The 24,764-nt window shown below is 39.2% G+C and overlaps 1 protein-coding gene across 1 annotated transcript in view; it reads right to left on the bottom strand.

Annotated features, from left to right (window-relative positions):
- The window catches only part of ATXN10 (ataxin 10), a 75,164-nt gene that overhangs the window by 5,826 nt on the left and 44,574 nt on the right, over positions 1–24,764 (bottom strand). The window contains exon 9 of the mRNA XM_014307039.1: positions 11,346–11,409. Within this exon, the coding sequence (XP_014162514.1) occupies positions 11,346–11,409 (64 nt within the window). The remainder of the gene's footprint in view (positions 1–11,345; positions 11,410–24,764) is intronic.

Below are 24,764 nucleotides of genomic sequence, written 5' to 3'. Positions count from 1 at the left end.
CCTGGCCCAAGGGATCAGTCAGAGGGTTGGACCATCCAGTGCCAAACAAGGCTCCATCTCCACCACAGCGTGGCAGCAAAGCTTCACTGGACAGCACGTGTGGCATGAGGAGCCTGCAGCCCTTCCACTCCTCACCTGCAGCCCTCCCCAAAGGAAACCGCTTCCACAAAATATCCCAGTAAAGAGAGAAAGTCTATCTCCAAAAACCTGAACTGGGGTTTGCAGCTTGAATTGCACCCTGCAGAACATGGCTTTGGCAGAGGTTTTAAACTACATCACCTCAAAACAGACAAATGGGCAAAACCATTTGGTTTAAAGGCACCGAAACAACTTCAATGCTAAGGCAATATTCTCTGTAATTCACAGCCTACAAGCAACAGGACAGCACAAAATAATTGTACATGAGGTACTTTTTCCAGTTCTGTAGCCCTCACCATCCTCCCATGCCAGCAGTGGAAACTCCAGTTCCTCTTGCAGACCAACACCTTCCTTCTGGCTACTTGCATTTATCCACTCTCTGAGCAGTCTACCCAAGGTCTGCAATGATGAATCCATTTCTTAAAGTGTGCCTTGTGGGACACAGGCTTCTTTAAAATGGGACCTACACCTTCTCTATAACCAGACACATTAAACGTAACACAGACACATTAAACGTCATGTATGACTTTTGGGGACAATTCATCCATTTAAGGATCTATGGCCAACAAATAAATTCTGAAGACCACAATGGACTACTAAACCTCTTTAGCCCAACACTTCTGCATAAACACAGATGACCAAAGGTCAGCTCCTCTTGAAATCAAGCCTGTAAATTCTGCTTTGTGCACAAGATGCTTTCATGCCTCTTCTCTGAAAAAAATTGTGTTGAACTGGAAGATTTCACTGTGTCCCTAAATAAACTTTCCTAGTGGGTAAATATCTCACTCATTACAGCCTGTGATTTATTTCTGGCTTAGATTTGTTCAGAATTGTTCCCAAACACAGCTTTTCAGCATAGATTAAAATAAAAAATTCCCAGATCATAACCAGCATTCGGTATTTTTTGCATGAACTAAAGAAAGAAACCAAGAGAGCTGCTCCAAGTTTTGCATAATTTTTGTGTCTCTTCCCTCAATTTATGCTTTTCAGCATTTTTTTTTTGAAGGACAGGCACCAGATAAGTAATAAAATCTGCCAAAATTTGCTGTGTGGCTGATTACAGGTACAGCAGTTTCCTGGTCCTTTGGCTGCAAGTAGTTCAGAAAGAGAAAAACAACATCTCACAAAATCCAGTTGCTGTATATCTAATAGATAATTATGAATATATATGTAAATGTAATATTTACTGTGCTCCCAGAAGTAGAGTCCAAGCTCTCCAGCCTTTCACAGTTTTATATATTTTCAGCACTGTCCAGTACTGACAGCCAGGGCAGATCATAAGGCTCATTTGAGTTCCAAGGCTTCCCGTTTTTAACTACATCCTCATGTCAGTGATGTCCAGCTAAATGGCACCCTATGTTCATTAAATGAGGTTTACTACTTCAGAAATTTGAAATTTACTGGGACATTTCTTAACTAGAGTCATACAGGAATTTTTCTCTCTGGACCATTGGTATTTCTGGGTTAACAGTTCTGAGCAGTATTATGCACCCAGATTGATATTAGTGTTTAAAGCCTGCCAACTAAACATTTCATCTATATTCTATGTGCAGCCTTTCATGTTCTGTGGGACTTAAAACCCAATGCCAGGACAACTTAGCATACTATGCACTTGAACGAAAAATTTGGGTCCAGCACTTCAGAGCTACAAAAGCCATAGGACATGTTTAGCTCTGTCAGGCTATTTTTATTATAATGTCTCCTATGCCAAAACTTACAGAACTTTCCAAAAAAATTAAGCCATAACCTCCAGCTTGTTTTCCTTATCCCTATACTCAGACTTGTAATACTAGCTTAAAACCAAGAATATGACACATTCATTTTTTGCTGCTTAGGCTGCCAATTTTTTTTTTTTAATTATGACTTACATTTTTAATAGAAACCCATAATTTATGAGCAACTACAAATCATCTGGTTTTAAAACAGAAAGAATCACACTCTTGATCGATCTCAAGCTAGTACTTCACAGTTAGACTACTCGGTTCTCTCAATCCCTTCTTTTATAATAATTTCATTTGAGGAGTTCATAATTAAATCTATTAGCTATCTGTAAGAGGTACCAGAGTTAGCAGGCTGGTTTGTTAAAAAGTTCAACTGCTGTTGCCTTACTTAAAAATGCCTTACTTTACCTTCTCTTCCCAAGTACAGAAAAAAAAAATGCAACATTTCATTAAGTTGAAACTCACGCATCAAATTACTATTAAAACCTACCACAAACACAGATGTGAAACAATGAAGCACAGGGGGATGGTAACTGTTCACAAACTGTTCATCAGGCAGGCTGTAGTCCCGTCAAATTTCCTGGGACATAGAAAGAAAAAGGCTCCACCTTTACACAGAAATACATTCACGTGTATTTATGTGCAGAGATAAATACCTTTTCTAAAATGCTTTAAAATGGCAATTACAGGAGTCAAATAAAACTTTCAGAAATTTGGCACTACACTTAAAAAGCCAATCTAATTCATGCCTGAGATGTGGTTCAGCTAATTACAATTCAGCACTCTCAGACAGATGGTGAGTTGAGCTGACACAATTTGGACTGAAGCTCTTTCTCTGTTTAGAAATGCCAGACAGTCACCCATTTATAGAGATTCAACAAGGATTTTATGCCACCTTATCTTTCAGCACAGTACACATGTATTTTATTAATTCAGGGTCTCTGAGTAACTTATGTGGCATACCTTCCCTCCTGCTGCTTATGGCCATTTCAAATGTCACTTTATGACAAATAATCATAACACTGAAGGTAAATGAAACTCCAGTTCCATGGTCAAAGACACCAAATGATGCCCAGTGTGCATCCAAAAATAACAACCATTAAATAAATGGGTGTTTTGAAAGATGCAGCTAAATTATAACCAGCTATTTGTTTAGCAAAATAGCCATTAGCCACAATCCTCTCTACAATTTCAGGGAATGGCTGCATCTCCTTGAGGAAATCTCCACACTCCAAAAGAAAGGAACAAATCCACAAGTGGAAAGGACTGCAAATATATCTGAGAGAGGAAGGAAAGGTTAGGTTTTAAAAACTATTAGCAAATCTAAAGAACAAATTTTAACCAAAGATCTGAGGAAGTGAGAGGAAACAATTTAAGGCTCAGGAAGGAGTCACACACAGCCACACATATTCACCAGCTGAAGATAAAACTGTTCTAATTACAGTGAAGAAAAATGGGGCACCAGAAAAATGCCAGAATAAAAATATTATTCGAAGCATTGGCCAGATGACATCCAAATATTCTTTGGAGGTATGCACAAGAAAAAATGCCAAGAAGACAGACTGAAATATGATAAGGTGGATGTAGAAGGCATTCCATTCTCAACAATATTTCTGAACCACTCCTAGCTTTACTTAAAAAAACCAAAAATCTTTGCCTCTCAAATTTCTAGTGCTCCATCTCAGCCCAGAGGGGAATTTTTCAAAAGTAAGTGTACAGAAAAATCAAGGAAGCTGTTTGAGCTATAAAAGCAGTGAATTTTTTTTGAGGTGCTGCTGATAACTAAAGACCTGGTTTTTTTTCAAGAATTCAAGCCTGTCATGGATTTTAATCCACCAAGAGGATTAGAGAAGAGGACAAATATGACAATATTTGGTTTAGAAACAGAGTTATTAACTTTAATTCCTCACTTTTACATGCATGAGTTGGTGCCTACAGAGATTACTCCTCACAAGGGATTAGAAATATTAGAATGTAACATTTGAAAGAGCCTTCTCACATTCTGTACAGCTCTGTTATATTTCCTTCAGCTTTAAGAGGGACCCTGTGCATCACATGTTTCTTAATGGTGATAGCTTGGTAGAAAAGAGATACTGAAGAATAGATTCATATTCACATCTCTGCAAATCTGTGCTAGTATTTTATAAACTCTCAAGGAAATTACTAACACCACACCCCCCTCCCTGCTCCAAACTCTGAAGTTCAATATTTTTAAACCATTGTAAGTATTTCCAGTATTTTAATCATCCTGCAGGTGCTCTAAAAAAATGAATTTTAGGAATTACACAATCAGCAACCTGAAATATATCATTAGAAATTGTAACTTTGTTGAATGATAAAACACAAAGTGTGATCTGTGGTCATTTTTGGAAGACAAAAGGGTTAAGTCCTTTAATTTCTCTGAGTATCTATTTCTGTACTGCACAATGCATTCTTTCTGTGGTCTCAAGTATTTTTCATATGAGGAGAATGTTGCATTTGACAGGAGAAGAGTTTTCCTGGGGAACAGTGTGGAAGACAGAATTAGCAATGTAATGCATCTCACTTGGTATATTTGTTTTCATTTAAAATAAACATTTTCTAGCAATAAATACTTGAGAATTACAGTCTTTGTGTCAGAATTTAGATCTACCAAATATGCTTAATGCGGTAGGTTTTTCCCTTGGTTTTCCACATTTAACTGAGTTTTGCCCTAAAGAGTTTGCAGCATCCAGAAAAGATAAACAATGAGTTAAGACATGGAAGCTATGTTATCCCAATTCTTGGGATGTGCAGCCAATGTTTAGTGGGATTTAAAACAAGCTATAAATGTGCCATTTCCAACAGGGAGTAGCAATCAGCTCCTCCCCCTCTGGAGCTTTTTAATAATCCCACTCAGGACACTTTAGGCAATATACTGAAAAATCTACTTGGAATTGAGATCTCTTTGGTCAATTAAAGCTGATGTAAGAAAAGACTGGATAATCTGGTAATGCTTCTTACAAGAGTGTAAAAAAATACCCTTGACAGAGAGTGACAGCAGCAGGCACTGGTAGGCAGGTGACCTTCCCAAGTACAACCACATATGGTGTTTGGAAATAGCTGCTTGGCTGAAGCCTCTTGGGAATCACTTCAGAAACCAGCCTGCTAAAACCCCACCCTGAAACAACATTGAGGGATTCCCTTCCAAACCCCTACAGGCCCCTGGACTCCCTTAGCCACTAACAAAATACAGCTACAAAGAATTCAGAGCAACTTGCAGAGCAGGGCAGGATTTCATCTACTGAATAAGGTGAAAGAAATAAGTCCCTCTCAGGCTGCTCTTGCTCAATGAATAACCACACTTGTACCTGTTCCATCTTCTTGTCTGACCAGTTCTTCTCTGTACCTTAAAATTACATTCAGACAGAGCTCAGGTTTGTGCAGATGTCACCAGGCAGGAACCCTTCACTCTCTCCACTCTCTTTAAAAACAATTCTCAGCACACAGGAATTGAATTGGTCTGAGCATGGCAATACACTGACTTCTTGGTTTCCTAGTTCCATCTATGGTGGAATCACAGACTAGAATCACAGACTGGTTTGGGTTGGAAGGGACCTTAAAGCTCACTGAGTTCCAAACCAGCTCCACCTCTACTTCCAAACTCATCTAATTCCATAGGGACACCTTCCACTATCCCATGTTGCTCCAAGCCTTGTACAACCTGGCCTTGAACAATTCCAGGGATGGGCCAGCCACAGCTTCTCTGGGCAAGCTGTGCCAGTGAGAAGAGGTAGAGCTGGCTTCCACTCAGCTGTTATTTTATTTTGGCTTTGGCTCTATCAATGAAGGGTTCAGGCCAACCAATTTATGTTCTTAACCTGTGCGGACAAGACACATTCTTCCCCTGCTGACACTGCTTGTCAAATCACAGTGACACATTCAGTACTGGTTGATAAAAAGTAAGATGTTTGCAGCACTCTCTGTCATCCCTGGATGACACATAGCAACCAACAATAATGCAAAATTGACTGCCTTCTACCAAAGAATGCACTCCCCCTTTGCCTAGGTAGCCTTCAAATTGTGCAGCAAAGCAAATGTCGCTGTGAGGAGGAAAATGGTAATTCCATTTCCTGGGTTGGGAGGGCCAAGTTCTGTACTCATCAGTGGGTCCTTTACAGTGATCATATAATAACATGATTTGGTGTATGCTTATAAAAAGACAGAATCAAAGAGGTCACATCAAACTTCATAAAGCACAGTCAGTGCCTGAAATGAGCTTTCCAAAAAAACGCAACCATTGCTGAAGTGACATTGTGCTGTATTTTCTCAGCAACACACATGGGATATCACAAATGCATGAAAATACTCAGCTCTGTGATGGGTCATTCCAAAAAGTCAACTCACTCTCCCTATTTTTGCTTTCTACTGGCTCCCATTCAGTGGTGAGGTTGTTTTACAGCATGTGGCCTGTTTAAGGTTGCACTCTGTAACTTAGATAAAAATGTCTGTCAGCTCCCCCAAAAGTCCTTGCTGGCATCTTGCAAAAACAAACTGCCATTGTTGTAGACCATAGCAACTTGATTTCCTCCAGCTTTAGCCAGTTTCATGAACCACAATTATACTTGCTGCTGCCATGAAGTCAAAAGTATTTTCAATCTACCTCTCAGATGACTGAATATAATAGAAGCAGTTTTGGAAGGAGTATCTGGAAATTAACTTACTCTTTCTACATTTTCATCCATTATTCATACTAAGGGATCTGTGTATGGAAATTCATATCAACCTTTTCCTTCCCATCTCAAGCTTTTCCTTTCAGAAATGATGAAAATTTTTACTCCTAAAACACAGCTGGCTAGGTGTTTACTCACATATATAACATACATATGTGTATATATACACATATATGTAAAAATATATGTCCTCACAGCAGGATACATTTTCTTCATGTACGACTGATTTCTTGGCTAATAGAAAACTGTGTTAATTAACAGTTTATATAAAACAGATACTTATATAAGGTCACTCTGATTAAATCCAGACATTCACAAAATCAATTTATTGAGACACCTATAAGAATCTCAAAAGGGTAATATTGGCAAGCAGCCTCAAAAAACAAGAATATTCCATCCTCAAAACTGCAGTTCACTTCTGACTTTCAAGTTTTACCACTAACTAACAGGTATTATATTGCAGTACTCTGGATAATAATTTTTCCCCCAAATAGTAATAAATATTTCTATGGACAGCCACTGAAAAGCAAAAAAAAAGGCATATCTGTGTGTGTTACTCATGAGCACAAACGTTAGGAAGAAGTGAAAAACCAAGCAGCTTAGTTAAGGTAAACTGAAAAGTCTTCAATAATAAACAGGTCAGTTTACTTAAAGCCTCTCATAAGCACCTTTTTTTGAGTGATTAGGGTCAAAAGTATTTTGATCACAACAGGCTGACCTCCCTGCTCATGTTTACCTTAAGGAAATGGAACCTGTGAAAGGGCAGAAATGAAGCTGGAAGGAGCAGGAAGAGCTTAGGATGAGGTAAAAGCAAGAACAAAAGGAAGGGCTCTTGTCTGATGATAGAGCCAGTCAGAGAAGAGGAAGACGATGATTCAGAGAGCAAAATAGAAGAGATTTGAATTTAGAACACCTTTTCAACACAAGTAACCTGAAAAGCAGGATTTGGAGTAAATTTTTTACTGGTATTACCCAGATAGGCATCTCCAACCCACTCTGCTATCCTATAGCAGGTTGACTTTACTTGTTTTTAAGCACAGGTTACAAAGGTAAAGCACGATGTTCCCACTTTTCAGAAGCAGAGCAAGAAACTGAATTTTCAAAAATAAAGATTAGCTCATACAGGAATCTCTCCTTAATCTAAAGGCAAATAACTCTGCTTGAATTTTGAAACACCTTGTTTTCCTTTGAAACAGAAGGAGAGTTATGACTAGGACACAGCCAACCCATGGAAGATTTACTAGGTATAGAAAAAGTGGTATTAAACCTTCTTTGAAGTTTAACTCTTAATGAACTGCTTCTCCCCAGTCTCACTCTGTTCACCCTTTGTCCTGTGCTGAAAACCTAGGAGCCACAGAAAATCTGACACCCTTCAGCATCTCTGCTGCATTTACATGCAAAGCTGTAGCAGCTGGAAAATTAAAATACCAATTCAAATAATTACAGAGGTACAGTAAATTTGTTTTTAACTGTCCATAATAATCTTCTTTTCTGTAACTACGAGAGTGGTGGTTTGTTTGTTTTTACTCATGAAATATCCTGAAGGAAAAAACCTGTTTGCTAGTATAAGTGTAGAAGTTACAGGTCTGAGGTATAATCAGACAATATAACAGTTCTCCCAAACTCAGACTGAAAGATGAATTTAAACAATTAATTACAGCAATGCAAACATGTCAGTTGAACTTCGTAAGCTACAAACTCCTTGGTATTCCTACGCACATTAAAGAACTGTTCAGGATCTCAAAGAAAGCAATTTTAAGGTAATGACAGGTTTACAAAGGAATTTGATTTAGCATAAGAGAAGAACCATTTCCTCTTTCAGTATACTTCCATATGCTACAAATAAAAAGATTTATCAAAGAATTTTTCCTCTCAAATGTAATGAAGAACTCCTTTAACATCTACCATGGCAGTCCAGCTTCCCCTGACAAATTGCACACTTTGGGGAAATTATTTTTTTTCCATCCAGAAAAATATACTATTGCTTTTACTACAAAAGTAACATTTTTGGTGAGAAATTTTGTATGTGTAATTTGAAGGCAGAACTTTTCTAGTAAAAAGGAGAAAACAACTGTAGAGCTTGGGTGACTCCAAAACAGATTCAACAAAAATGTGCATCTACCAAGACTTTCTAAGAATCTAAGAAATTATTATATCAAAGTATTCTGGGTGAAACTTTTTTCAGTCAGCTTTATCCAAGGAGAAATCCAAGTAACACAGCCTGAAACCACAAAAACAGGCACCAGGAATAAGAATGTAAAATGAACTTTCTGGACATGACTTCCTGAAGGAGCCATGTTTGAGGAGCTATGCTGAGCTCTTTCCTGCAGCTTTCCACCCCACCTTGGAAAACTGCAGATGAGCCACTGTGGTTCCTTCCAGCCTTACCCATTCAGTGATTCTGGGATTTGTGCCAGGCAGGACTGGAGCACACAGAGAGGGCAAAGAAACTGTCAAATCCCTTCAGAAAAACATTATGCAATGGATTCAGGCATCAGGTGTCCAGAAGCAGCAGAACCTACTGCAAAGCAGATGAAAGTAGAGACAGATCTGAACTGCAAACTTGTCCTCTGCTTCCCTGTGTGTGACCTGCTGGGAAGGCAGCAGATGAGGAATGTTAGAGGCAGGAGAGAAGCAGGGGAGCATTAACTTCATGTAGCACAAGAGCACCTGGAATAGCAAGAGGTCAAAACAATAAACAGCCATAGTCAGTGATGCCTAAAGAGGCTGACCTGGAACAGAGGCTAGACAGAGTTAAAGGAATAAAGCAGGTATTTATTAGAAGGCCTTCAAAGGCCTTCATTTTGGCTGGAACAGGAGCCTGATTGTGGCTCTGCCCAAGATGGACCCAAGATGGATGAGCAGTCACGAGTTCTCATACTTTTCTAAGTTTTGGTCCATTTACATATTGGGGTCAATTGTCCAATTGCAGCTTCAGGTTATGAAGTCCCATCCTCCCAGGTTGCTCTCCTCAATTTGCCATTCTTTACACTTCTTGACCCCAAAGCTGTAACAGAGTCCTTGGTTCTCAGGCTGCAAAAGGATTGTTTTGTCTGACTGCCCTGTGAAGGGAATTTGCTAACACTTTATATGAAGTTCAGTCACACACTAAGGCAGTACAAAATCTAAAAAATATGAAAGCTAAAACTTAAGGCATCACCAGGAGCTAGCTGCACTCCAGAAGCTGATACAGCAAACTTTGTCACAGCAGGCAAGTCCTCCCTGTGCTCATGTGCTACTCACTTTTCCATATCCCCCAATGCTGTATGCTATGGATCACTGGTGAAAGCTCACATTAAGAGGTGTTATTATGGTTTTAAAAACCAAGTAAACAAAGTTTTATCCTCTAGTAAGTTTATGGCTATACCATAAAATGTCAGCCTGTATCAAAAGGTGCAAGAAGTTCCACTTTGCTCAAAACGCAGTGAAGACTCTCATGGTATTTTATTTTCCTTTCATTCGAGACCATAAATTACAAGTCTACCCTTTGAGAGTCGCCAACTTTATCCTCTTCTGCTACAGCTAAAATGAAGGATTAATCCTAGAAGTGGTCACACAGCTGTGCTTTCCAGCAAACAGAGTCACTTGGGACAAAAACTCCTTTCTAGGTTTTCTCAGGGCACCTTTTCCACTTAGGGAAAGCTAAATTTCCCTGCCCATCCCACCACATCCAGCAGTGCCCATTACCAGCTCTGGACCATGGAAATAAAATGCTGCCACTCAGTGCACTGTCAGGTCTCAAACTGCAGGAATACTGAAGATGTAAAACTTGTGGATATAAAGCATCGAACTGAACTCAGAAGATACTTACCACCCATTGTTCCTCCACCCAGTTTGTTAACATTGTGCTATCATCTACATTATTTCATCATTTTAGGATATATTTATATGTACATGATGTTCTGCAGAACACAATCGAGAGACTATGAAACATTTTCACTACTCCTTTTGCTTGTTATACTTGCTAAAAAGAATGTGCTTTTTCTTATATAATCATTTGAAAACCTATTTCATGTGTTCAGTATAAAAAAGCTGACATGACTCTGTACAGGAAAGACATTTGATTTCCAGATGCAATTATCAGAAACTTACAAAAAGCTAATGATTGCATGGCAGAAAATCACAGCTCAGTCACTGAACACACTTGTATTACTTGAAGAGATGGATAACTCTGCTTAAGTACTCCTTATCTTCAATATAAGATTATTTCCCTCCAATAGCAATCTATTTTTGAAAGTTTCTGCTCTTAAATTCCAGGAAAAAAATCTCTAATATGAAGCGCAACAGCATTTATATTAAAATCTCCCCAACATTTCAGTAATTTGCATAATTTATTTTCTCAACTATACAGATTTTCATAACAGCTTGCTAGCCTTGTCTTTGTGCTTAGAATAAGCTCCCCAATCTGATTTAACAAGTGTAGAGAATTGATGAGGTACTTATTTCACTTTCCTGAACAGATTTCAGTGGAAGCAAAAGCTCTAAAATCTGATACAATGACCAGAGTCTGAATTCAGATTTCTGACACAGCTCTTTGAATAGGCATTTGCAAACTAGTAATATTTATTATTTTAGGAAATAGAATATAACCACAGTTACCTTACTCAGAATCCAGTTCATAGAAGCCTATTTGTGCCCTTGCTCACTTCTGAACCATTTAAATATAACAAAGAAGCTTATGAGGCCAGTTCCATTTAGATACCCTGTGAAAGCAATGCCGGCATAAATCCATGAAACCCCCACACCTTTTCTCATGAGTCATATTCAATAAACAGAATTATTTGTTAAAGGATACAAGGATTGTTGTCATCAATGCTGCAATTGTCCAGAATCAAGGAAATGCCATCCAAGTCATACACCTAAAAAAACCCAGAAGTTTAATTTAACAGATGTCTCAACAATACTAACAATGTTTCATGCAAGAGATATATAAAAATATAACAGGGATGTTTGCTTCATCAAAAATATTAAACATGTTAACATGAATTGCAGAGTAAACCTGTGTTTTCGGCATGAGTATCAAAAAACAGTAACAAGTGGGCTCTAATTTCATATTCTCCCTTCATTTATCAAGTGTTTGACTAAGGTATTTTCTGTTTCTGACACTGAGCCAGATAAGCTATGCTCACTTAAAGCTCCTGCTTGCTTCCAGAAGGAAGAACCATCAAAAACAAAACGTAAGAGCAAAAAATGGGGAAAAAAAGAAGTTGAAAAATACACCTACACATGCACACACACAAGTTTTGGATAAGACCACATCTGCTGTACCTTCAGTAGCAATGTGTTACTTGTACATACCCAGCACAAATTCTTTATATCAAGTAAGAGCCATGGACGTTTTTCCTTTGAGAAAGTGCTCCTTATGTAACTGGCAAATGAGCAAAGATGAGATCTGGTGCCTTTAGTTCCCTGTGCATACACACACATGGGAGTTCATGAATTGCACTGCTACACCTGCATGTGTGCATGAGATAAGAACATATAATCCTAACAGACTCATAAACATACACTTTACCAAGTACTTGGGACAAGCTGATTTTAATAATAAACATGGAGCATTATTATCTTATGGAAGAAATTTATGTAGACTCCTAAGGTACATTGTAACATCACACATGCATATTTACAGCTTCACACGTCCCTTCCAACCTCAACCATTCTGTGATAGCCAAGCTATACTTTTCCAAATCTTAAGTTCTTTACTTTCTTAAAATTTAATTTCAAACCAAGAACTGCCAGTTAAAGGAATTTAATATAATGGCAACTTAGGCCGTGGCTTGATGATGGTGTTCTCTATTCCATCTTTTTTGCCCCAAACAAGATGCATTTTTATGTACCAAGGAAAACAATAAATCTCAAAATTTACACTGCAGGATCATCAGCTTTCTGAAACAGAAGTTTTGCGGTAAGAGAAGCAAGTTGAGCACATTTAGATGGGAAATCCCAAGCAGCCTATGAATCAATAAAACTGAATTCAGAGACAAATATGAGCACATGCCTCTTTTAAGTTCCTTTCCAGATAATGTTATTGCTGAGTCTCAAGCTACATGAGAAAGCAGGGGTGACAAATAGGCAATGCCTACATGTATAAGAAGGAAACAGCACTGCTAGGTCTTAAAACCCACCTTGCACATCTGTGCTAACATGCCTGACTTTACTTACATGAAATACAGTTAATAATACAAGTTTAAAAATATCCATTCCTTCCACTAAATGTTTGTGTTTTCTCCAAAAGCCACGCACCATGTGCAGTATCACACTTCAAAGCTTGAACAAGCAGTGACCTTTAAGCAGCACAGCACTTGCACATGCCTGGGAAATGCTGGTTCTTTGATGTGCAGGCTGTAGCCAAACTCTGATGTGCCTGCAATGCTACCTCCTATTTCCCCACCAGTAGAAAATAATTGGGATAAAGTGCTGTCAACAGAAAGAAAGCATGCAATAATATGCTCCAGTTTGATTCAAATGAGATGGCTACTTAACAGAGTAAGCATTTTGGGAAAGCACAATTCTAATTAGGATCCAACAACATTTGAAAAAGTTACTGCAAGAGTATGACAAGATTCCTTCGAAGTTATGTGGGAACAGCAGCAGCAAACCACAGCCTCAGTGATACCTTCATGGGAAAACAAGTTGCTAACTACCACTGCATTGCACCTCCCCCCTTGGAATTTCTTTACCTTCATACAATTCAACTGTACATACAATTTGCAGGAGTTAGGCACAGCTTTTGTCACCACAATGCCGGCTCTGGAATGTCACCTATGACTTACTACACAGGCAAAAGGAACAAGAAGAAAAACCTTACAATGTACCTACCCAAGACAAACCTATATACTCCAAGTGACTCACGAGATGAAGAGGTCAAATCCTGAGCAACCACTATTAGAAAAGTTCCAGTCCATGCCAGCTGCATTGCTGAGAGTCTCAAATCCTGTTGCTCTCATCTCCTTTCCTCCCAAACCAGCACATTTTGCAAACATTGAGAAATCATCTTACACCTCAACCTCTTACACAGATCCATTGGAGCTACACCGCCCAACAGAAAGTGCTCTGGGAACTCTTCCAACTAATTATTGGTCTCTTTTTAGAGTTTTTGCTTTGAAGAGAGCTGTCTGTGAAATGCTCAGCGTAGAGCAAGCAAGAAGAGCTTTTGCAGGGATCTTCTGCAGGGCTTGGGGAAGGAGTTAATACTGCACAAAACTCTAATCTTATTTTAAATATGGTATGAAAGTCACACTAGAATGCTAAATTATGCCAAAGAAAAGGATTCCAATGAAATATACACTGGGGATTTGTTGCCAGTCTTTGGCCACCATTAAAGACATTTTTAAGCTTTACTCCTTCTGAATGTACCACATGAGACCACACAGTGACTTATGTAGTGAGAAATACATCCTTCAGACCCTGACACCAAACAGGCTGACTCACAGTAGTCAATTTTTCTCCAAGACCTCCTCAACAAATAGTTAATGAGTGTTTAGACATCTGGGCAGAATCCAGCATCCAGTGTGGGTAACAGAAGAGCTCAGTAAGAGTAGGAACACAGCAGCTGTAGGTTTCCAAACAGGCTCCTCTGCATCTATGCTGATACTGAAAAACATTACTTCATTTATTTCATTTCTGAGTCTTGGTTTTGGGCTTTTTGCTTGTTTTTCCAAGGTCCACTTCAACCAAGGCAACATCTGCAGAACACTCTTCCACCTCTACACCACCTAGGGAAGCATGAATTTCACATTTTAATGTCTGAAACTCAGAAATCAGGGCAGCAAAATCTGTTGCTCCTGCTACATTGATTTCAATGATATTTGCTCTCTTTCAGCATTATTTCCCAGAGAGCCATGAGGTTTATTTCAACTCTCCTAAAAGTGGAGAGCCTTGCCTCTTTCTTGGAGGTAAAAAAAAAAAAAAACCATCTTAGAATCTAAATGTGAGTTACCTTTGTGATGTCCTAAACCTTTCCTCAGAGAACTGGTTTAGAAAAAGAGGGTTTTGGCCTTACGGAAGAGGAAAGGAAGATGAAAGTTCCAGGCACACCATCAGGCCTGAGCCAAAATAAGCAGATGCAGAGAGTCCAGCTGAGAGGAGAGGGTAACAGGCTAACTCAGCTGCTGAATCATATTTTCAACTAGTCTTTCCAAGAGCAAAACACAGGAGTTTCCAGCCATTAAGATGATAATACAAACACTGGAGAATTCAGAATAGATTCCCACAAGAGACAGTAACACAACTGGAACATTTGCTTTTTAAACAATGCAGCTTTCCTGTACAACTCCTACACCAGAAACCACAACAAATGGATGCTGCCATGAGAAGCAGGCTGTTTGCTCTGGTATGGTTTAGATCTGTGATGTGGATAAAGCAGGTCCAACCCAGACTCATTTTCCTTGAAACACACAATACTTGCTAGTATAGCCTTTGCCCATCCTGGCAGCAGCAGTAGTAGAGAAAAATGGTGCTAAACATCATCCAGTATTCAACACTGCCCTCTAATTCAGGTGAATTTGTACAAATTTGCATCAGCACCACAGTATAAATTTATGTACTTCTAGTCACACACTCTCCTATTCGCAGTCCATGAAACCCAGTAATCAGACAATCTTCATTTGCTGATTTCCAACCACTGCTCTAAAAGTGATTCTTAATTCTCTCGTCTTCTTTCATCAGACCAAAAAAAAACTAGATGGAAATTAAGTGTTGTCTCTAGTCTCTTATGTGACTAGAGACAACTTCTACAAGACCATCAGAACTTCAAAAATGTATTTAGTTCTAAAGCAAAGTGAAAACTGAAGACTTCTCACTTTGAAGTTCTGAAAAAATACAGGGATAAAGGTTGAATAAAAAAAATCACATGACACTTTCAGCCTTTTTAATCACTGTTGTAATAGGAAGTTCCAAGTCAGTCTGGCAAGCTGCCACTGTTTTGGTGGCTACAGTATTTTTGTCTTCCATGTTGTCAGGCTTTAAAAAGCATTTTATGAGCATCTCAATTAAAATGAGAGAGTTTGTTTTGTGGGTTGTGTGTCCAGGCTTGTTATGTTTTGGGGGATATTTTTTGTTTGTTTGTTTAAAGTTTTGTTCTCTCCTGTTTTCCATTTTATATTACATCAGAATAACTTTTCTTCTGGAACAGAATTCCAGACAACCGATAAAAAATAGTGATTTTCAAAATCCCTGACATTGACAAAAAAACAGATTACCACTGAACACTCCTGTTGAAGATTTCCTCATTACTGTTCTACACTAGTGATCACACACTCTTCCAGACAAATTTATTTCTGCATAATTGAACTAATGTCACAAACTACTTCAGCAACAATTTTACTGAGACAACAGTCACACATTTTACAAATAAAACCCCCTTATGATTAAGAACTTTGCCTGAAGAAGATACTCTCTTGAAATCAGAGTACCCCAGACAAACTAAATGATCTCTCACATGCTGAAACGAAACAAAGAAAACCAAAGATTTTCAGTGATGTATTTAAAAGATTTGGTAGTATTTAAACAAGGGAAGCTGTGGCATGAGAGAAATACTTTTCTGTAGAAAAAAATGTTTAAATACATTGAGAAAATTTATTCAAGTTAACATTCATTAACGAATGAATGTTCACCCTGAGAAGAAAAGGGGACTCTTTCCACAAATGTAATTTTCCACATTTGATTTATTATTTTAAAATCAATTTTTACTCGGTTTCTCATCAGCTGTGTGTTCTATAATCTCTTTCTTTAATGAAAAGCAGAGATATACTAACAAAGGTGTTCTGGAGTGCTGGCTGGTTACAGAGCGGCCAGCAGCACTGTATGCAAATATAAAATCTGGAAAATGCCACTGTATATGAGCATGACAAAGAAGTCTTCTCTGCTTTTTGAAGAGAAAAGTAATAATCTAAGGTTTGTAAACTGGTTGAATACAGCTGTTATTCTTTAACAGAGCCAGGGTGGACAGGGCTTGGAGAGCCCTGGTCTAGTGGAAGGTGTCCCTGCCCATAGCAGGGGGTGGGATGAGAGAAGCTTTAAGGTCCCTACCAACCCAAACCATTCTGGGATTCTATGACTCTGGTCAGCTTAACCAAAGAAGTGGGGGAAATCCCTGTGTATACATATTATTGGAAAGTTTAATGTTTCCTACACTGGAGAGCAGAGAGGGGTTTCCTTTGGTTTGGGGTCTTTTTCACACCTTTTACACATTCAGGATTTTGCCAGTAATGGTGTTTCATTTTTAACAGCAAAAGAAATCTGAATTATGATCTTTTTATGATGGCTCATCATTTTTGACATTTGCAACCCATTTTGCTGATGTAACTGCAGTTAAAAGTAACTCACAGAGTTTTTCCACTGACAATTTTTACAAAGTGTGATTCTGGCAGCATAAAGTTTTCGTATCTTTTCCATTATAGTTTTGGGAAGTCCCAAATGGCCAAATCACAGAAGAATTCAGAAAACAAGCTGAATGATACTCTAGGTTACAGTAGTATAATAGTTAAGTATTTACACGCTTTCAGCAATTATCTACAACCACAGCAATAAGTAAAAGCAGAATAAATCCTTGCACCTTACACTGTTCCCCCATCACCACCAAAGACATCAGTCATCAAATGATATGGTCCACTTGGATCATAACAGAGCTCAGATCCACAGAATAACTAACACTGAAAAAGACCTCCAAGATCACCAAATCCAGCCTGTGACTGATCCCCACCTTGTCACCCACACCAGAGCACTGAGTGCCATGTCACTGAACACCTCCAGGGATGGGGACTCCATTACCGCCCTGGGCAGCCCCTGCCAATGCCTGCCCAACCTTTCCATGAAGAAATTCCTCCTGACGTCCGACCTGAACTTTCCCTTGAGGCAGTTTCCCCTCATTCTGTCCCTTGTTTCCTGAGAGCAGAGCCTGCCCCCCATCTGGCTGCCCCCTCCTGTCAGGAGTTGTGGAGAGCCAGAAAATCACCCCTGAGCCTCCTTTTCTCCAGGCTGAGCCCCTCCAGCTCCCCACAGGACTTAGAGAATGCCCAACTGCACTCTAAAATACCACTGCTGATCCTGAATGCCTGCCCACCCTGGACAAGCAGATAAATGCACTACTTAACAAACCTCTCTGTGGCTTGGGAGCTGTCTTTATTTTGAAAACTATTTTCAAGAAATAACCTACTGGATAGGTTAGGAAGCAGAGAATGTCATGAGGTTATTACAGGAGCAGGGCACCTTGCAGATTGAAAACCACATGTGCTGATTCAAGAGGTGAGCAAATGAACTAGCAATGATCTGCCAAAGGTTTACCCACATAGAACATTTTGAAGTGCAGGTCTCCATTGCCCAAGCCAATGGGACCCAAGGTCTAATCCCTCCCAGTGTGACCAAAAAAATTACAACCACCATTACAGGAGGCGTGGAACACAGGGTGGAAGGAAGGACAAGATTAATCAACCTCATCTGAAGGGAACAATACACTAGTGAAGTTTGAAGGCTGCAATAAACTTGGGTTGATACAGCTCATTTCAGCAGAGCTTCTGAGTGCATGAGCAGACACAGAGCTGGGATGCCAGAATTTGGCACTGCCTTGCTGCATTTTTCAGATGATCCCTGGGGCGGCTGGCTCCTGAGAACCTCCACTCCTCTGGGCAACACTCAGGAACTGCTGAGTACACAGTGCAGGCCATGGGCTCTGCCCAAGAAAAGGAAAGGCGCTTCTGTGATTTGATTTTGGTGGGGGAAGATTGAGGGGAGGAAGAGGAGAATGCTGGGATGTGCATGTGAGCTATGCCAAACTCTGCAATTTGCCCTCAAGGCTAGAAATGCTCCCTCAAACACTCACTTTGCTGTACCTACCATGGACTGGCCCAGCCCTCAAGTGACATTGACCCTGTTTCTTTGCTGACAATCCAGACTTAAAGAAAGCTGAGCAACTATTCTCTGCATTTACCTAAAATTCTAAGAATACACATTTCCTTTTAATGATTTTCCAAGCATAAACTTTGCACAGGATCCAACTCTCTTATTAAGATAAATTTAGCCACCTTGTTGAGATTAAGATCAACTCTACATTTAGAAAACAAGACTCCTGATGTTGTGATTTTTATGTCTATAAAAGCCATCTATATGGTATGCATGATATACAAAAACTCAGGAATGCATGCTCTAGCACTAAATTTCATGCTGAAAGCTTGCTGATGCCTCCGGCTACTGAGCGAGATTATACATGAAGCTGTACACAAGGAGATTGCATAGTTGGTTCTTAATTTGCCTCTAAATTACAACTACCAGAGGGTTTTCTGAGTATTTGTGCCTCTAAATGTCTTGTAGTCTGGTAATAACAACTGCAGGTACTACAAAAGTAAGATTCCCCATTTCTAGCTGAACTCCTCTATCTGTGACAACAAAATTTTCAAATTTGCAAGCGTTGTTCAAAGTTCAAGTGGTTTTAAAAACTCCCTGTTTAATATCCTTTTTTAAATATCCTTTATATTTAAAGGATAAATGTATCCTTTCATAGGGTTAATTTACCTGAAAATATTATTGCACTAAACTAAAATATTTACCTGAAAATATTATTGCACTACGTGCACGTGTGTGTGTATATATATGTACTCAAGCACTAAGCCAATTGCTTATACAGTTTTGAATGTTGCTTTGCTTTATTTGCATTGTTATTTATTTTCTTGCAACAGATCATTAATTTGATGACAGCCTATAAAGACAAGACTGTATATGTTAACTGAAAAATAAAGAGTTCTTGTTTCAAGGCCTTTTCATTAGTCTATATTAAGTATATATACACCATATTATTAAAAATTATTTAAAAGTAAGCTATGCAAGCACAGCCAATTCCTCCTAGCAAGTCCATTAACAAGAAAAAAAAATCTCATTTGAACAGAGCTTAAAGGTACATTTCCATAGATGAAATTCCCACCATAATTAATGCAATTATAAAAACTAGAAACTTTTTCAAAAAACTTTGAATTCTGTAAGTTCATTTTTTTTACTATTCTTACATAGGAAGAAAATCTCCACAGGAGCTTAATAATAAACATTTTCATTTGAAGTTGATTTTCAAAGGAGCAGGTCAACACTTTTATAGAAATGCCTGCAGGAACAGGTTGACAGTAATGGTGGGTCAGAAGGTGAGAGGAGAAAAAGCCTTGAATCAGAACCTCAATCAGCTGACACCAGGTTGATCTACTGCAGGGGAATTATAAGCTTTTTTTTCTCAGCAGCTACAAATTCTAAAAGCATTTTTTAATAAGTGCATTGAACAGTAAGGTGCTCATGAATCTGTGTAGCTCAAGAGCTGGAACTAAGAGGTGACACTCCCAGCCACCAAATACCCCATTTGGATTGTAGGTACTCAAAGAACAGGCAGCAGTCAGTGTCCTCCCAAACTGCCTCTGCTTCCTGCGCCTGCAGCTCTGGGGAACAGGCAGAGCTGAGACAAATAAACAGACCTGGCTGGAAAATACTGAGGGAGTGACATTCAAGTAGCAGGGAACAAAAGTTAGATGCAGGTTAAAGGGAACCAACAAATTTATACCTAATTACACGGAGCTGTTTGCATTTTTGTTGCAGGTAAAACACTGCTTTCTTTATTATTATTATTTTTAGCTACAATGCTGAAGAATTGCCTGAAATAAAAGCCTTCAATATTTCCAAATAAAGGCCTTCAATATTTCCAAAGCCAAATGCACAATCATACATTTCCTGGACTTAAGGATGAAGAGATTTTTAGAGCAGTTGGAAACTCTCCTATGTAAAATTTCAAGCCCTGAACAGCTCCATGGGTAGCAACCCTCATTTCTAAAAAGACAGGAAAAAACTGATTTGAAGGTAAATGCTATAATTTCCCCTTATTAAAATTCAACATGTGTTGCCAGCTTCAATATGAATCCACTGAGCTCCATAATTGTGCTTTAGAACAGTAATTGCTGGACCAAAATCTAAATCCTTCTTATTTTGTTATAGGTAAGATTAATGTCAAACCAAAGCTGACTGTAATGCTAAAACATGCAGAAAAACATAGAGGAGAGGCACTTATATTCAATACTTATTCTAGTTTATGTGCCAACCTGTTGTCTGCTTCCTCAGTCTCCCTCAGGCTGAGCCTATGGGGACCTGAACATGCAGTGACTCTCAGCAAGTGCTTCCTCTTGCCCCACTGAGTGACCCCCTTATGAGCAAGAAGGAAAATCACACTGGTAGCACAGGTTTCTCTTTGGTTAGAGGAGAGTTTAGTGTCAGCACATGTGATGGAAGGAATCAGTCTTGTGGTGTTACCCACTGGAAATGCTTCGGGGCAAGAGGGAAGGAATCTTGCTGGCAGTCTTTAATTAACTAAATCTTAATACATACATCTTGGCTTTTGCATATCTACCTCATTCTGCATTTCACAAACAGCAGAGGATTAATTCAATATCTTCTTGTGCTCTGACTTTCAGCATAGAGATTACTTGACATACTTTGATCTTGCTCCCACTGCTACAATATCTAAATATAGGCCGTGCTCCATTCAAGGAACTTAAACCCAATTGTTTTTCCAGTGTCTTTATGAGATCTTTGGTCAATGTCCCTTTGAAATCTTTCCAGCAAACCACTTCTGCCATAACAATCTGAACACATCTGATTGACTGCAATTATGAGGCAAACTTGGAGACTCACAGTTCTAAACACTGAAATACTCATGAATGAGGCAATTCTTTGTCACTTCTTGATTGAAATACCGAACTTTTTTGGTTAAATAATAGAAGGCTTTCAAACAGCACAGTTAATGTGAATAAGCATGCTGAAGATATCAATAGACTGTAAAAGGAATATTAAGTCTGTTCTCTCTCAAAACACAGGCAGAAGATCCTGAATATTTATGAAGCCCTTAAACAATGCAAGAATTGAAGATATTTTTCTAAAATCCCCTTAAAGACTGCAAGTTCTATTCTTGTCACCTGTTCTACCACTGCTTACATAAAAAGCTAAGTAGGTTTCTTCTAATCATTGGCTGAGGATAGCAGGCAGATTACATTAGTTGATAAAAGCATGCAGAAGTGACCACCACTTATTTTTATATCATTGCAACCCTTTTATAACATCAGCGCTCTTTGAAGAGCCCACATTTCAAGCAGAAAAGATAACTGTATGGAGTTCTGCAAATAAGAGCTGAATGGGCAGAACCTTTGCTCACATGGACTTGTGCAATCTCATTCCCAGCCTCTTTAAAAATGAGACCAGTCCTCTGATTCCTTCGGGTGTAGGAATGAATTAACTTGGCTCAAGCATTGCCATGCTGAAGAGCAAGAGGCAGAATCCTGCAGGGCTACAATTTAGAACAAACAGCATCACCCAATGGCAGAAATTCAAATCTGCAGATGACTATCACTACACTTTCTGGCTCCTCTGAAAAGAGGAAAAATGGGAAAAAAACCTAATAAAATCAAATGCTTGGTCTCTCTCTGAAGACTAGGTGCTCTGACATGGCCTCACATCCTTCCGTAGGAGTTTTAGAAAACAATTAATTAACAGCTAGAGGTGTGTCAGAGGAGGTTAAGGCTGGATATTAGGAAAATATTTTTCCTCCAGAGGGTGGACAGGCACTGAAAAGGCTCCCCAGGGCAGCAGTCACAGCCCCAAGGCTGCCAGAGCTCCAGGAGTGTTTGGACAGCACTTTCAGGCACAGGGTGGGATTGCTGGGGTGTCATTTGGACTGCATGATACTTGTGGTTCCCTTCTACCTCAGGAGACTCTATTCTGTAATTCTAATTTTCAGGACTGGTAAGAGAATTCAGACTGGTTCAGAGGCACACAGGCAGAGAGAACTGAAGGCTGACAGCTGCTTTTTGACAAGGCAAAGCTGGGCTGAAGCCTGCATGCCGTCACACCTCTACTGAACCTGATAACAGCTGTCCCAGGGGAGGGGGTCAATAACTGAACCCCACTGAGATGGAACTAGAACTGGTAGCACATTGTGAGCTTCTGTCTAGCTCAGTGCTTCTCTGATTTTGGTGGGAAAGTTAGTAGCAGGATTCAGTGGCATGTGCTTAACATCTAGCTTGCTGATCACAGGGAAGGGCTCTTCCACCACCCCCTAACACACAACATCTCCTTGGTGCTCTCCTCACCCTGAATGCAGCACAGGGTGCCACTAAAACCAAGCTACTGCAGTAAACTCACCACAAAATGTAGTCTTTCACATGTCATGCTCCATTATTTCCCCCATGGAACTATTTTATTTCAAAATGTGAACTGAGCTACATTATAAGCAGTGGTGGCCAAATCTCAATGCTTGAAATATTTTTTTCTGCTAGTTCCTATAAACTTCAGGATTGTCATAAAAGTCTAAGCTGAGAAACTTTAATATCTCACAGTAACCAAAACCACTTCTCAGGAAACAGATGAAACAATTAATGATTCCTGTGCCTCTCACGGTAATTAAAATAGCAGGCACAACCTCTTTTAAGTGGAAAGAGAAGAAAGTTGTATATCTAAAAAGGATCACATCCAACACTCACAGCATTATAACATCAGCCCATTGTGAAGCCTGGTACAGCTTTAAAAAACCCCAAAACCCAATAAACAAAACATCCTGAAGAGATTGTATGCAGGATGGCAGTTCAGAGAACATGGAGAAATTCAGTTCATGTTGAGGTTAGGACAATGAGAAACAACACAGAAAACTGATGAAACTTCTTGTTGTAACACTGGAAAATATGTCACTTGTATCTGATACCAGTAAAGCAGAAAGAATTTGGATTAACAGCTCATTTTGAGCCAGAGAAGGAGCATTCAGAAAGGTAGATGCTCTTCCACATTTGGGGTTCCTGCGTCCAGCATTCTCTACCACTGGCAAACCCCAGGAACCACAGATAACCCCCTTCCTGCAATACAGGGTGTATTAGATCTTCTGAATCTCTTAAAAAAATAAAACTCACTTAACCACATCAGAAGGTGTTATTTTAATAAGTTTTTCTAACATTGTGTTCTCCAAACAAATCCTGTTCTTCACCACTTAGTAAACTAGCAAGGAATGTTTTTAGTTGATATGGTGCTCTTCACTTCACTGAGTATGATACAGGTAACAACAAAAAATCTCTGAAAATCTCTAAATATTTCTCAAGTGACTAGAATTTTCATAATCCATGCCTTACAGAATCATTTGAGGATGAAGAAAGGAAAGAGCAACAGCACAAAACCCTTTGGTGAATAGCAAGCTTAATTCATGTTTGAAGTAGTTACCACAGGTATGACAACTATTACTCAGCCTGCTGGACCAGGAAAGAAGTTGCAGAAATCTCTTGAGAACTCTTCCATACAAAGGTCAGTTGCCTTATTTTTAGATTTTTGTCTGGGAAAATGAGTATTTTACACCTTCAACAGGCACATTAAAAAGAAATGCCACAGATGCAGTTTCAAGACTTAGCTAAGTGCAGAAAGAGGTCTGGAAAGAGCTTTTGACACTGGTGTACCAAGCTTTCCTTTAAAAAGGGCTGTGCTGTACCACTATGATGATAATGTTCATCACCAAAGAGGGCTCCAAAAAATCCACCAACATCCAGAGTCAAAAGCCAGCCAGGAAGCTGACAAGTTGGTACTGATTCTTTGGAAATGCATACAGAGCCAGCTTGTTTTCTTTTTTAACTTTCCATTCTTTGTATGATCAAGGTTTCAGGTGAAATTGGCCAAACTGGACAAGTCACCATGGATCAACTGCATGTATCAGCTGCAACAACTGGAGGGGCAGAACAGGGAATAGGAGCAGGGCAAGAGGGAACATTAACTCGCTGCTGCTGAAGGGGCAGCACAACAAAATAAAGTTTTGTATTATTCCCTAAGGACAAATGAGTCACCTTGTTACAAAATAATCCATTGCTTTACAAATAATACTGCACACTCTGCATTCATCTCTGACCTCAAGGAAAAAACCTCACACCAACCCTTTATTACTCATTTTGTCCTGCCCCTTGAGAGAGAGCCTGATTCTCTTTTGTTTACCAGTCTTTACACTTTGATGGAAATCTTAGCACCTTATTAAGGCTTCATGATTGCAACAAAGCTGAAGACTAACACAATAACATAATAACAACATGGGACCAGGACAGTTCCCTTATATGTCCCAACAGGTACTCTGAAAAACACTCTTGAGCCACAGACACTTTGTTACTTGGTGTACTCCTGTATCAGTTAGGTAGAGCCCTCATCTCCACAGCAAAACCCCTTTTAAAAGCTTTTAATA

The sequence above is a fragment of the Geospiza fortis genome, unplaced genomic scaffold (assembly GCF_000277835.1).
Source record: "Geospiza fortis unplaced genomic scaffold, GeoFor_1.0 scaffold10, whole genome shotgun sequence".
NCBI lineage: Eukaryota > Metazoa > Chordata > Aves > Passeriformes > Thraupidae > Geospiza > Geospiza fortis.
Note: the sequence above shows the minus strand (reverse complement) of the source record. Positions and strands in the feature narration are given on the sequence as shown.